This window comes from Solanum verrucosum, unplaced genomic scaffold (genome assembly GCF_900185275.1).
Source record: "Solanum verrucosum unplaced genomic scaffold, falcon-dt-bn FXZP01000182.1, whole genome shotgun sequence".
Lineage (NCBI taxonomy): Eukaryota > Viridiplantae > Streptophyta > Magnoliopsida > Solanales > Solanaceae > Solanum > Solanum verrucosum.
In genome coordinates this window covers 6,042,740-6,056,367 of record NW_026020378.1, presented here as the reverse complement: position 1 = coordinate 6,056,367, position 13,628 = coordinate 6,042,740, and the positions used below count along the sequence as shown (strand labels likewise).

At 36.0% G+C, this 13,628-nt stretch overlaps 1 protein-coding gene across 2 annotated transcripts; it reads right to left on the bottom strand.

Annotated features, from left to right (window-relative positions):
• Positions 1–2,967: 2,967 nt before the first annotated feature.
• On the bottom strand, positions 2,968–11,590 carry LOC125838896 (uncharacterized). Of its 2 annotated transcripts, none has more exons than XM_049517910.1 (5): positions 11,438–11,590; positions 8,728–11,300; positions 6,669–8,504; positions 4,032–4,287; positions 2,968–3,905 (listed from the first exon to the last, which is right to left on the bottom strand). In XM_049517910.1, the coding sequence occupies exons 2-5, from the start codon at positions 11,203–11,205 to the stop codon at positions 3,337–3,339; spliced, it is 5,139 nt and encodes a 1,712-aa protein (XP_049373867.1). In that variant the 5' UTR covers positions 11,206–11,300; positions 11,438–11,590; the 3' UTR covers positions 2,968–3,336. The 2 variants fall into 2 exon arrangements, with proteins under 2 accessions (XP_049373867.1, XP_049373866.1); XM_049517909.1 differs by having other exon boundaries at positions 11,444–11,584.
• Between the last annotated feature and the right edge of the window lie 2,038 nt (positions 11,591–13,628).

The window sequence follows — 13,628 nt, the reverse complement described above, 5'->3', positions numbered from 1 at the left end:
ATGTTGATAATAAGAATAGCTTATTAGGTAAGTTAGGGGATGGGAAACTATATTATTCAAATGATGAAGTTTCCGACTTTGAATTAGAGGAAAAAATATATTGTGAAGATGGTGAGGAGGTTGATTGGGAAATAGGTTTGATGTTTGCAAGTGTACAAGAATTTAGTTAATTAGTGATCAAATATTCAGTTCAAGAAAAAAAAAATATATATATATACAAAGAAAGAATAATTGAGCAACCAAACATTAAAACCGTCAAGTTGCAAGAGCTTATTAGAAAAGAATTAAATATTTATATTGGAAAAAAATATTCTAGCTAAGTTGTCCTCTGACCACGGAGTTTCCATGTTTGCACACATTGTTATAACTTATGCGCAACTTTACTGTTCTCGTTATTACAAATGTGTTCAAGTTTGCATTTGAAAATTATAAGAATAATATCTCTTAAAACCCAATCACAATAGATTAATTGATTTCATAACTTTCAAACAAAATATGAAGAAATTAAAATTCGCCAACGACTGTCAATGGAGAATTTGGGGAAGATAGTAATGGGTCTATTGAATGAAGAAGATAATTCAAATTGGGAGTGTCATGTAGCATTTTTGCACTAGTTTGGGATTATAGTAGTGCTTCTTCACGTGCTCATCTTGCGTGACAACACCATTGTTGTTGAAATAGGTCAAAAGATGGCAGAAGGAGCAATTGCCCAAAATAATATAAGAGAAGTGTCAAAACTGTTGAAAGTATGAGTTTCATATCTAAACTATCGAGTTAATATCTCATATGGTCACTCAACTATGCACTTTTCTCTCAGAAAGTCACTCAACTTTGAATAGTAACTCAAAAGTTCACTCAACTATGCTCTCTTTTCTCAGAAAGTCACTCAACTTTGAATTTTAACTCAAAAATCACTCAATTATCTATTTTTTTCTCAGAATGTCACTCAACCTATTTAATTGATATTTTAATTAAAATTTATTGATATAAATTTTTTATTTAAAAACAAAACTCTAAAAAATAAGAAAATACCATTTAAATCATTTAATGACCCATTTAATTAAAATTTGCTGCTTAGTTGCAGGACATGAAAGCTAACAAGCTAATTGAATTTGCCTTTCAAGTTAAGAAGAGAAGTATGATTACATCGTAGAACAATGTTTTTCATCATCTCTTATTTTGCTGCGTTTCTGGCAATTCTGCTTTGATTGTGAAGAAGACTGATCTAAGTATCATCTAGTAGCAGCTAGTTTTGCATCTTATTGATTTTCTGGGTAAAATAAAATTAAATGGGTCACTAAATGATTTAAATGGTATTCTTTTTATTTTTTAGAATTTTGGTTTTTAAATAAGAAATTTATATTTGTAGATTTTAATTAAAATATTGATTAAATCGGTTGAGTGACTTTTTGAGAAAAGAATGAATAGTTGAGTGGCTTTTGAGTTAAAATTCAAAGTTGAGTGACTTTCTGAGAAAAGAGAGCATAGTTGAGTGACTTTTAAGTTAAAATTCAAAGTTGAGTGATTTTCTGAGAGAAGAGTTGAGTGACCATCTGAAATATTAACTACTAAACTATCACTTAATAGTTTGAGAAACACACATCTATAGTTTGTGTAATACACTCTCTCTTTTATTCTCTGATCCCTGCGAATGGCATTGTTCAGCCAAAGCTTTTTGCATAGGTCATGATCTCTATGTTCTCCAATTATACATAGTCACATAGTTTTTAGACTTTCCTTTCCCGCTAGAGTTCCGGGGAGCAGGTTTTTCTAAAAGGCTCTTGCCCATAAAGATCATTTTTGATGCAGTGACACTGATGGAATTTTGCTATGCTCATCATTGTATAGGTTTTATCAATGTTTTCCCTTTCTTTTAGCTTTTCGGTGTCTTTATTGATTGACTTACGTACCCTTAGCTGCTAGTGTTTAATGTTGATGGAGCAATTGCTCGAAATAATATAATACATCTCTTGAAAAAGCAAATCACAAATTTTAGTTTGGGCTATATGAAGCGTTAGCACCTTATTTGTTAATGAAGTTCTAAATGATTTCAAATGTTCTTATGGGGTGGTTGCATTTGCTTGATATTTTCATTAAGTGCATCAAATTTTGTCTCAATTTGAGTTCAAAGTTTGTGTGTGGCATTTTGATTTTTTAGTTGCAAACACACACACACTAATGGGAGTTGCCTCGAATATTATTTTGATAAAAATATATTAAGAGTAGATGATGTGATGTGTCTTTGAATATTGTGAGGGGATTATGAGCCTATAAGTTAGCGTTTGGTTTATTTTTATCATTTAGCTCAAAACAAAGTGTTTGTGCCTTGTAAGTACGTACTTTTTTAAGTTATCCCTACTCTTCAAAAGTGCTTCAAAATTGTTTTGACCTAAAATAAGTTAATTTAAATAGGCTCTAAATTTCTAAAACACATGGTGAATTCTATACGCTCTTAAATTTGTATTAACGTAGGTGTCTATTTAAAAAGCATGTACAAATTTAGATATCAGATACAACTGATAGATTCTTCTTGTTGTTTTTGTATGTTTGGGAAGAAAGAAGCGTGATTTGGGAGAGAATTTGAGTGATATATACATGGTGGGAGAATTTTAGGCTGAAAATAAGGAAAATGTATAAGTAGCATATGATTGTATTTTTTTTAAGTTGCTTATGGTTTGATAGTTTTACTAGAAATGTTCATGTCAAATAAAAATTGCTAAGAATTATAAGCTTAATAACCTTAAACATAAAATATGAATAGTACGTTCAACATTAGCGAAACACAAATAATAGACGCTTCATAGCCCAAACAAAAATATGTAATTTGCTTTTCAACAGATGTATTACATTATTTCTGGGCAATTGCACCTTCAGCATCAAGCACTATGCTAAGGGTAAGTAGGTTAATAAAGACGCCGAAAAGCTAAAAGAAGGGTGGGGGGAAACATTGATAAAAATCTGTACAATGATGAGCATAGCAAAATTCCATGCACCCCTTCACCGGCAAGAGCCCTTCAGTTACAATGAACTGGAAAAACCTGCTCCTCCCGGAACACTAGCGGGCGAGGAAAGGCTAAAAGCTATGTACTGAAATTGCCTTAAGACTATGACTATGTATAATTGAAGTACATAGAATCATGACCTAGGCAAAAAGTAAAACTCTGCTACAAGAATATCCCAGCAACCTATGTTGAAAATCCTACTAAATGCTATCAACAATGGTGGATCCTATACCAGCAAAATGAGCACCTCCCAAAGCTTTGACTGGACACACCATTCGCAGGGATCAGAGAACTTGATTCCTGGTAATCACCATACTCAGACACAAGTCACAACCTAACCATCACCATTTGCGCTCTCAGCAGCAGCTTTGATTGCCTCAGCAGTCATGAGAGCAACAACAGCTTTATGGATGGCTAGATCAGCTCTATAGAGTAACCTTTGGGCCTTCTCCCTCTTCAGCTTTGCCACGTTAAGAGCATGCTGTGCTGCTCCGGAGGCGTCACGCAACCTGAACTCATGAAGATCTGAACTGTCAAATTGCTCAATTGCAGACCCACGAGATCCTTCAGGATGGTAATGCTTCTTATTAGACCTCCCAGGTAAGCTCATATTCCACCTATGAACCCCATTTCGCTTAACGACAGTTCTCTGATCATTTACAGCCACCATATGCTGATTACTGTGAGAGTGAAACGACCCAATCTTCTTTGGTTTGTTCCTATAAAATTTGGGTTGATTCCAATCAGACACATCTGAGTTCAAGGAAAAAAATCCAAACCCAGAAGCTTCTCGTGGTGAAAAAACTCGGGGTGACGCATGAAGCATAGGAGAACCATCTGAATATTCATGGCTTGGATACATAATCATCTCATCTCCATGTGAATATCCATTTGATCTTCTCCCTATGAAGAAAAATGACAAATTTAAAAAATCACTATAAAGTATAAAGTAGTTGAGCAACAGTAAGAAAAATAATGAATTCTTCCAAACAAAGGGTGAGGATGATAGCAAGTTGGCTAGAGAAGTACCAAAGGGATGAAGACCGTCTTGATCTCTTGAGACAACATGATTGTGTCCTGAAACTGAGATTTTTCTCTGTGATCGTTGTTTTGAGCCCTTGTTTGGAACCTCCAGACCTCGAGGCTTCAAACAAAATGCAGACATAGGTGGTTTCTCCATGGAAGCTGCTTTCTTCTGGCATACGCTAGCAAAGCCAAAACTCGCATTTGACATTGCTTGTTCCCATTCCTTCAGTTGCTGCTGATACCTCTCCCAAAGGGGCGGCTGAAGAAAAGAGAATTAACGATCAAAAAAATACAACAGAAAACAGTAAATTTTTCTTGCATGGAATACAACAGAAAACATAATCATCAAGGCTTTTAAGAAATATGAGGAGAATTAACAATCAAAAAAATAAAAATATGATCAGTAGAGAGACAAGACACGTGAAGGATATTAATCTGAAATTGACAGCTCACATGAAGACAAGACACATGAAAGGGTATCAATCAGAAATACAGTTCCAGTCTCCAGCAAAATATCCATCATACCATGGAATCTATAAAACCACATAAGGTCTCCTATATCATGCTATACCTTTCATCATATGAGTATGTCAAGGAAAATAAAGTTCAGGTAATCAACAAGCCATAAAAAAGGGTATGGCTCAGGTTTTAGCAAGATAATTGCTTACTTTAAGGACCATACAAGGTTCCATACATTGTTATACTCTTTCTTTATGGGTGCATCAATGAAAATGAGGAGTCATGGTGGCACAAAAGTGTTCTGTCTCAGAAAAAAGTTAATATACACACCCAGGATCCCCAGTTTACCAAAAGCAAAGTGAGTCAGCCAAAACCAGTTAGATCATAGAGTATCAAGGATCCAATGGTCAATATACTTTGCATTCCATTTTTTGGTGAGCATATTTTGCATTCTATCTTTTGCAAGTATATTTGGCATTCCACTAATCCAAGACAATTCCTCCTAGATGGATGAGACAAACTAAATTATAGTGTCTCAATAGCTTATTGACTGTGACATGCAAAATTTGATGCTTAAACAGGCAACATCATCACCATCAGATAACTAAAGGCAAATAATATTAGAATATGATAAAGCAAGATCGATAGCTTACAAGTAAACACAGCATTCACTTAAGAAAGCAATCAAGGGGGTGCCTTTTTATCACTTAAAGACGGCAAAAGCTAGCCAGGACAATTAAAAGCACAGTAAAGACAACAGCACAATAAAATTGGGACACACATGAAGTTCTAAAGTGACAAACAGATGGAACACGGTATCTCATCTCTCAACCATCAAACGGCCCATGTCTCAAAATGAACATCTTTAAAGATTAAATCTCATGAAGGCTGCACACAAACTTAGGTTGGCTCTTGCCTACACAAGATGGGTTCAAGATATATGTTTTCACAACTTTTTCAGTCTGATACCTGATAAAACTGCACTGTTGAAGACTGTCTTAACAATACAGAATGGAATCTTCAGAAGTTCTTTTAATGGGGAATCTCATGAAGGCATACCAACTAATTCCACGGGTTACCTCTCCTGTGTGGTTTGCAAGCTATTGCATAGGTGCAAGGGTTTTACCATGTGCGCACCCAAAGGGTAGCGGCTGCAGGTTTCCCTTGTCATCAAAAAAGAATTCACCTACTGTTTTGTCTCTGGGAATTGAACCTGTGACCTCATGGTGCTCAACCCACTTCATTGACCACTAGGCCACACTCTTGGGTAATTGAAAGGGAAAATTTAAGTAACTCTAGACACTGGACAAGCAGTAAAAGTGGAGTCTTTACAGGTAAATCATGTTATAAGATCCTAGTCAAGCAAGGACATAGAAGAACTTGTCATGGAAAATAGACACAGAAAACCAAGGCACGTCCTAATTTTACACAGGATGAGATATAGACAGCAGGTGCTACGTCTGTGAACAAATTACAGAATCAGTTACACATCTTCTTCTACACTGAAGACAAATTATTAATATGGACAGTGTTTCTTAATTATATGGAGGTCAATGGATGATACTAGGTAATGCAACGCAGACTCCGCTAAGGTGGCATGCACAGAAAATGGAAAGGAAAACATTGTCCATATTAACCAAGTCAAACTATTGGGCATAATGTGATGCCCACTTAAAGTAGAATATATTGCTCTACAAAGAGATGCTCGAGTACTGTGAACTGAAGCAGACCATCTTGTGGAATAAACAAAAAGCATTACAATTTTAATAGTTTTGGTCCAGACACCATAGGGACGCCAGATTATTAAGAAGGAAGAAAGAAGCAAAAGTCAAAGAAATATTGTATAAACAATTCTTTTGTTAAGTAAGTTATCACATAAACAATTTTGTCCCTTCTCCATTTGCAGGGGGGAAAACTACCAAACTTGGTCAAATCCCACAAGTAATAGATTCCAAGGCCAAAGATAATGGATTCTAACCCCTTAAAAGTTTGTTTAAATCTAAGCTTGTTGAGAAAAGAAATATTATAAGTTTATGACAAGACTGCCAGTCAAACAATTTGGCACTTGTCAAATACATTTTTTCAACAGCTAATAACAGCCTACAGGTGTACGGACACAGGAGCATGCTGGCACTAGTCTGTTAGTGTAATTTAAAGTAGTCAATTTCAATGTAATCGTACCTGGAGATGGCGTACTAATGCCATGCCATTCTTCTGCCGCTTATTCTGCCAATGCTCATGAATGGATTTAACTACTTCCATTGGCCCTACACCAACCATCAGCTCTTCCAGCTCATTAGGCGCAAAGTGATCACGATGTCGGGCATATGCAACTTTCTCAAACATGTCCATGGCCTTCTCAAAGAATTCGTCAGATATCTCTTCATGTTTACTCTCACCAGAGAAAGAAAAATTATTCTTGGATAACCACTGCTCATCCTCACTATCCATGTCATACAGTATACGTGACGGATCCATGGCCATTTCAACATCACTTTCTGCCTGTCGATAGTACTTTGGTGAAGAGCGAATGAAGGAGACTTCGGATGCATAATCTTCGATTTCTTCTATCAAACGAACACCAGGAATAGGGATGTTTTTAACTGAGGCAGCACGTATATTCCTGTTATAACACTCTTCATGCAACTCCTTGAACAACATCCACTGGCTTCTGTCAGGGAACTCCAGGACCCAATCCTTCCCCCCTTTCCACATCATGGCATGCGTAAAGCGATTGGTAGAGCCAGGCTGCAAAACATTATGAACTTTATATGAATACTTGGTAATTCCAGAAAATTTGACAGCAATCCTCCATTCATTGTGACCAGCAATTTCCAGGACTATACGTGCACCAAATTCTCTCCACCCTTTGACCCCCTCAAGAGTAATCAACACATTTGAATTGCAAGCTAGTAACTCAATATTTCTCTGTGAACCACCACAACTATCTGCATTCTTCTTCTCACTAGCTCTTCTAATTCTTTTATACGGAAGAGTTCGTGGGCTGTGATTTTTGTGCATTGAACTGAAGTCATAACCTGGCAGTGTGTACTGCACCTGCGTTCGAGGTCTCTTTGGGCCATTGCCAAATCCACCCCCTGTAAAATTGGCCTTGCCATCAACCCATACAGGTGAAATTTCTCCAAAAGGAGAAGAACTAGAGCTGTTTCTTTTACGATGTGGCAAACCTCCTGGGCCTGAAGGGTTGGGACTCTGGACAATGCGATCACCCATTCCAGTAATATTAGAGCTCCGTACCACATCACTTGTAACAGTATGATTTGGGCTGGAAGTCAGGTCATCACCTGTATTCAGACTCAAATGAGACGCCTCTCCCACGATAATTTCTTTTCCATCAGATAGTCCCTCAACTTGGTCAGATGATGGAATTACAACACTCATCCCCACCAAACCAGAATGGCATCGAGCATTAGACAAGCGGTGAGATAAATTCTTAGAATGTCTTCTCCCTGGAGATCCAACGAACTGGTCCAATACTTGATCATCAGATTCCAAATTGTTTGACACAACAGTCACATCAGACGTGTCCAATTCAGAATGTTTGGCGGTGAAAGAGCTCCGGGAAACATCTAATTGACAATTTTGAGATGACTTCAATGGAACACGCGTACTCCCCAGCTGTTGTTTACATGCCAAACTTCCCAGCTGCCATTCAGCAAATGATGACCCTCCAGCAGAACTAGCTCCAGTAAATGAAGTTTCTGCAATATCCTCAGACCCAGCGATCTCAGAGCTCTTCACCCAGCTGCCATCATTTTTAACTGGCTGGCAAGCATTTATAGAACTATAATCTTGAAGGCTAACGCAGGCAAAGTTGTGTTCCATGAGTAACCTAAGATGTAGACATATGAAGAAAGTGGGTGCAGCAGCAAATGAAAGAGCAAAAGGAGGAACTCTTCCAAGCTTCATTGCAGAACTAAGAGTAGAACTAGTAAACCTTGCACTGCAACACTCTGTCGAGGTGCCTTTGGGGAGACAATCTGGCACAAACTTCTTCTGCAAGTATATAACATATGGATGTAAAGAACAAAATAGTAAAATCTAGAAAGATGGAAGGGAAAAAATAAAGAACAGCAGAAAGAAGAAAAAGGAGAAATATCATACAATCCTACCAATATTCTATAGAATTAAGAACAGTAAGTACCTTAATAAGACAGATCAGAAAGAAGAACAAAAAAGATATAGCAACCGTACACATCACATTGAGAACAAGAAATACCTTAAATGAGGAAGGGTCTGCATGAGCGTTGAACTGCAATTGGTCACTTCTGCAATTGAGGGACTTGATATTCTCATATGAGCACTCAGACAGAGGCAGCTGCCTAGCAAGCAAACTACGTTTCTGAAGCTTGGAGTCCAGGTATAACCATTTTGAGTTTTTGAGTTTGGAGAAACAGGAAAATGCAAAAGATTGCTGCTTCCTAGAATCCTGAATAGAAGACAGCCTAAACCTTACTGAAGTTACAGGTAACTGAAGACTTTCATACCTCCACTCTTCATCAGCTTGATTGAATAATGTTAGGACAAAGAAAATAAAGGCCACGGCATGGTTGAGGCAACACTCAAATAAAAGAAACCTGAGTCCGACTACATTATCAACAAAAAGCATCTCTAAAAAAAAAGCTGGCCACCTTATCATAATGGCACCATGCTGCAGTAGCAAAACAGAGCGAGATAACCAACTCTGTTCTGCTTCAAGCAGCAACAAAGGCAAAACGGGTAGGCATATTTCCACCCTGAATTGCTTAGCTTCTAGCAATGGCCTGTGTAACCTTAGCACCCCTTCATCATCAATTGCAGACAGAAACTTCTCACTCTGAGGGCCAGGGATGCACCTAAAACTGGATTTGTAGTTCTGTAATTCATCCACAACTGGTGCTACAGAAACAGTAGGTATATCAGCTACATAAGCTTTGTCAGCTTCATACACAGGAAGTCCATCCATCTTACGGAAACGTTTTCGAACATAAACAACAGGTTTTCCATCATTGGGGCTGCTATGACTTTCGACAAAAGAATTCTCAGCCATATTATGATCAATCAGTTTCTCTGGCAATAGAACATCATTATCTGTCCTGCCTATACAGCTGTTCAAGGAACCTAAATTCCAGCCTGTGCCGTCAGTTTTGACATGCACCGGTGATGACACAACAGGTGTAGATAACTGTAATGTTTTCTGTTTCTTCAATGGCCTGGAAGGAGAAGACTTTACTCGACGAGATGATCGAGCCAACCAAGATATAATGGGCTCAGAGTCCAGACAGTTACCTTGGTGGCTGTCATCATCTACGACCAAGTCAAGTTTTCTTTCGTCAATGCTTTCTGTAGCATTTGCAGATTTTCTGAGTTTCCTTTTTCCCGGTACCTCCCCAGGGAAAAGCAAAAGTTTAAACCTCTCACTTTCTAGGTTTATCCATTCCTCATCTCGATCATCATATTTAACATGATGGAGTTTCCTCTCTGGATCGTAATCATTCAAAAGACCATAATACCAACTCTCATCCAATGGCCAGAAGACTTTAATCCTTCGGTTCAATAGCCAGTAAGCATCCAAGTCCCTAGGAAGAACTTCATAGAAATGACGGCGTTTCCTAGAAATACCCCTCTCTTTGAGATTCTGTCTTGGTCGTAGAACTCTGCTAGCAGTATCAACTGATACAGATTCTGATCCAGTCAAGGAATTCCCCTCCCGACTAACAAAATCCTGACCAGAAGTGAGTAAAGAAGATAATCGTTCAGCAGATTGCGATGCTGAAGATCTGCTTTTTGAAGAAAACCCTGTACAACTAGGGTCAAATCTCGATGACAGCATCATGCATGCATTCTGCTCAAGGTTCACCTCATCATCATCATTCAGAGAACCTTGACGAAAGCTTTCTAAATTATCTCCAGATGGTACATCATTCTTTACAGATTTTCTACTCCTAGATGACGAATCCTTTCTCTTGTTACGAGTACTCAGGTGCTTTCCAGAAGATGTTTCACCATTATTTACAGCTACATGACCATCTTCTTTAACATGCCGACTTGAACTTACCTTATCTTTTTTCTTTTTTCGGGAATCGTCAACACTTCTCTTTCTCTTTACCTTGACAGTAACACCATTGCCAGCTGAATGACTAGGTAATTTAGAACTCCGTTCATCACTTTTAGCTTCTCCGCCAGACAAAGCACACTTTTTTGGAAGCTGATCACCCTCAGTTTTGTCAAGTTCACCTTCTATCTTGTCATTTCCAATGACAGAAGTCTGAACCCTCGATAACTGCAAAGCTCGACCGTTATTAAACTTACTTCGCCCCACAAAACCACGTGGTCGCCTTGGAATAGCATTACCACTAATATCTAACTTAAGAGAAAATCCACTCAGCTGATTGCTGTAATCCAATCCTTTCTCCAACTTCGATGATGATAACCGCAATTCAGCTGGCCCGACACTATCCCCATTCACATGATCCTCGTCCTTACTACTCCTACTCTTTTTACCAGATGGCTCAGGCTTGTCCAATGACACCTCTTTTATACTCTTTCTCTTCTTTTTCTTCTTCTTCTTCGTAGCATCAACATCACTCTCCCCAACAGAAACCTTCCCCTTCTTCAAATCCCCAGACTTATATAGTGTCTGCAAATCCAAAGACCTTTGTTTCTTCGAATTCTCTATAGAACTACCACCAGATTTCTCTTCTACACCACTTTCCATCTACAGTAATCACTTAATCCCAATAAAACAACCACTTCCCCGAATTTCATATCCTATCACACATCATTTTCACACACAAACACATGCTTCCAGATCTGTTAACCACAATTCCACAACAAAATACTAAATCAAACACAAAACCCCCTTCAAATTAAACAAAAAAACACAAAAACTGTATGCATCATTTCCTCTCAACTCAATTGATTACATCAAAATCAATAAATTCACGTACCTTTACCTCGGAATTATCGAGAATGACGAAGATCCACCACATGCAAGAGGATGAATTCTAGGGCTCCGATCAGAGAAATTGAGGGATTGTGATTTGGTCCGATTTGAAACCCTAACTGATTTTTATCTTTTTAAAATAATAAATTTTCCGAAATAATAAGTATCACTTTTTTTTTAACCCTAACAAAAAATACCAAATGTTAGAAATAAAAGCCTCTAGGGTTCCTTTTGGCTTTTACAATTTTAGGCAGAAAATCTGATTCTTTTTAATAAAAATATTTGTTATATTTTTAATAAATGTTGCCACGTGGCCCTATTTATCACCGTCGATGATTTTTTTAACGGTGGATGATTTGCTTTTTTGGTAGGGAAATTCGAGAAAATATAATGACATAATAACAATGCATGGCAAGATCTGAACCGTTTATATTTTATTGACGGTGGAGATTGGCTTTATTTAAAACGTATGGACGGTTCAGATTAGATGCTGGCTGGAATGGACGGCTTGGATTAAATATTATTTGGGAAAAGTTCAGTAATTAATGTAATGGTTTTTACTTTTATGGTTAACGAAAATGGGCATATTATTGACGGCAAATTACAGAAAAGACCATGGTTATTTTTACTGACGTACCATAAAGATTTTAGGAAAGTACAGGCTGTCATTGCCTGCCACGTGGAAATTCATAAAGTGACCTAAGTTTTATCTCAATTACTTATTACTTATTGTTTTATAATGTATCGTATTGTATTGTAATATGTTGTATATATAATGTTTGAATAAATTATACTATTTTACATCATTACATAATGTGTCGCATCTACAATTTGAATGATATACCTAAAAAAACACGTGATAGAACTACTAAAAAGATAGGTAAAAATAAAATATGATTATTGAATAATAAGTAAAGACAAAATGAGAAGAAAATATTAGGTAATGATACGATCAAATCAAATCGATTGTTAAACGGAATGAACTTTTTGCTATTACTTGACGATGAATTTAAATAATATGATATAATAAGATTTAAATAACAATCAAAATAAACATGTATTTGACTAACAAAAGGCAAATTAACCCTCCAAACAAGGTGTTACCCCTTCAACATTTACTCCAAACTACATCGGGTATGGGTTTTAATCAATAATAAATGAAATAAAACTATAAATCTCTTTCTTTTGATTTCTATGTATTTGTATTTGATAATAAGAAATAAGTTGGGGGGGGGGGGGGGACGTTAATATTTGTGTTTTAAAATATTTTATAATATTTATGTGAAAATAAGAATTTTAAATTTTATGATCTTATATATATACTATAAGTTATAATATTTATATAACTATAAAAGATTGTGTTTAATTGGCTAAAAATAATATTTTTGTATAAACAGAAACAAAGAAAATTGTAATTAAATAGATTTAAAAAATTATGATCTTAAATATACCTATATTATAATATTTGTATAACTATAAAAGATTGTGATTGGCCAAAAATAATATTGTCGTATAGACGGAAACAAAGAAAGTTGTAATTGTATATAATATTATGAGTAAGTGAGAAAAGTTTTAATGAAAATACATTAATTATTTATTTATTGATTTGATATAAATATCATGTGTGAATAGTGTTTAAATTATTTGGTAGCTAGTTATGAAAAATATTATACATATATTAGATACCGCATAAGTAATATCATATTTGGTAGTTGGTTAGGACTATATATCAAATTAATACGGTCTTTGATTTACAATTTGGAAATCTATTGAATTAATACATGTATAAGTTGTGAGGGAATTTATGTGTAATTTTATGCACAATAGAAAATGGAATAAGTTGTACGTACATGAATAACCAAAACATGTAAAAATAATCTCTGCATAAAATAATACATAAATTTTCTTATATTTTTTTATAAATTAATAATACGTGTATAATTCTATTAACTACCAAACAAATATGTCTTTCCTGTCCAACTTTAGCCCATGTTTGATATTAGCTTAAGATTTATCTTAAACAATCTCTCAATCCTGTAAAGATTGGAATAAAATCAACATACATTTTGTACTTCCTCAAAATTCATTTATAGAATCACATTAATATATTGTTATTGTTGTTTTATTGGATAGTGTCAGGGTGATTTTTATTTAAGGAGAATTAATTAACAAGTTTTTTTGAAACGAAGAAATTA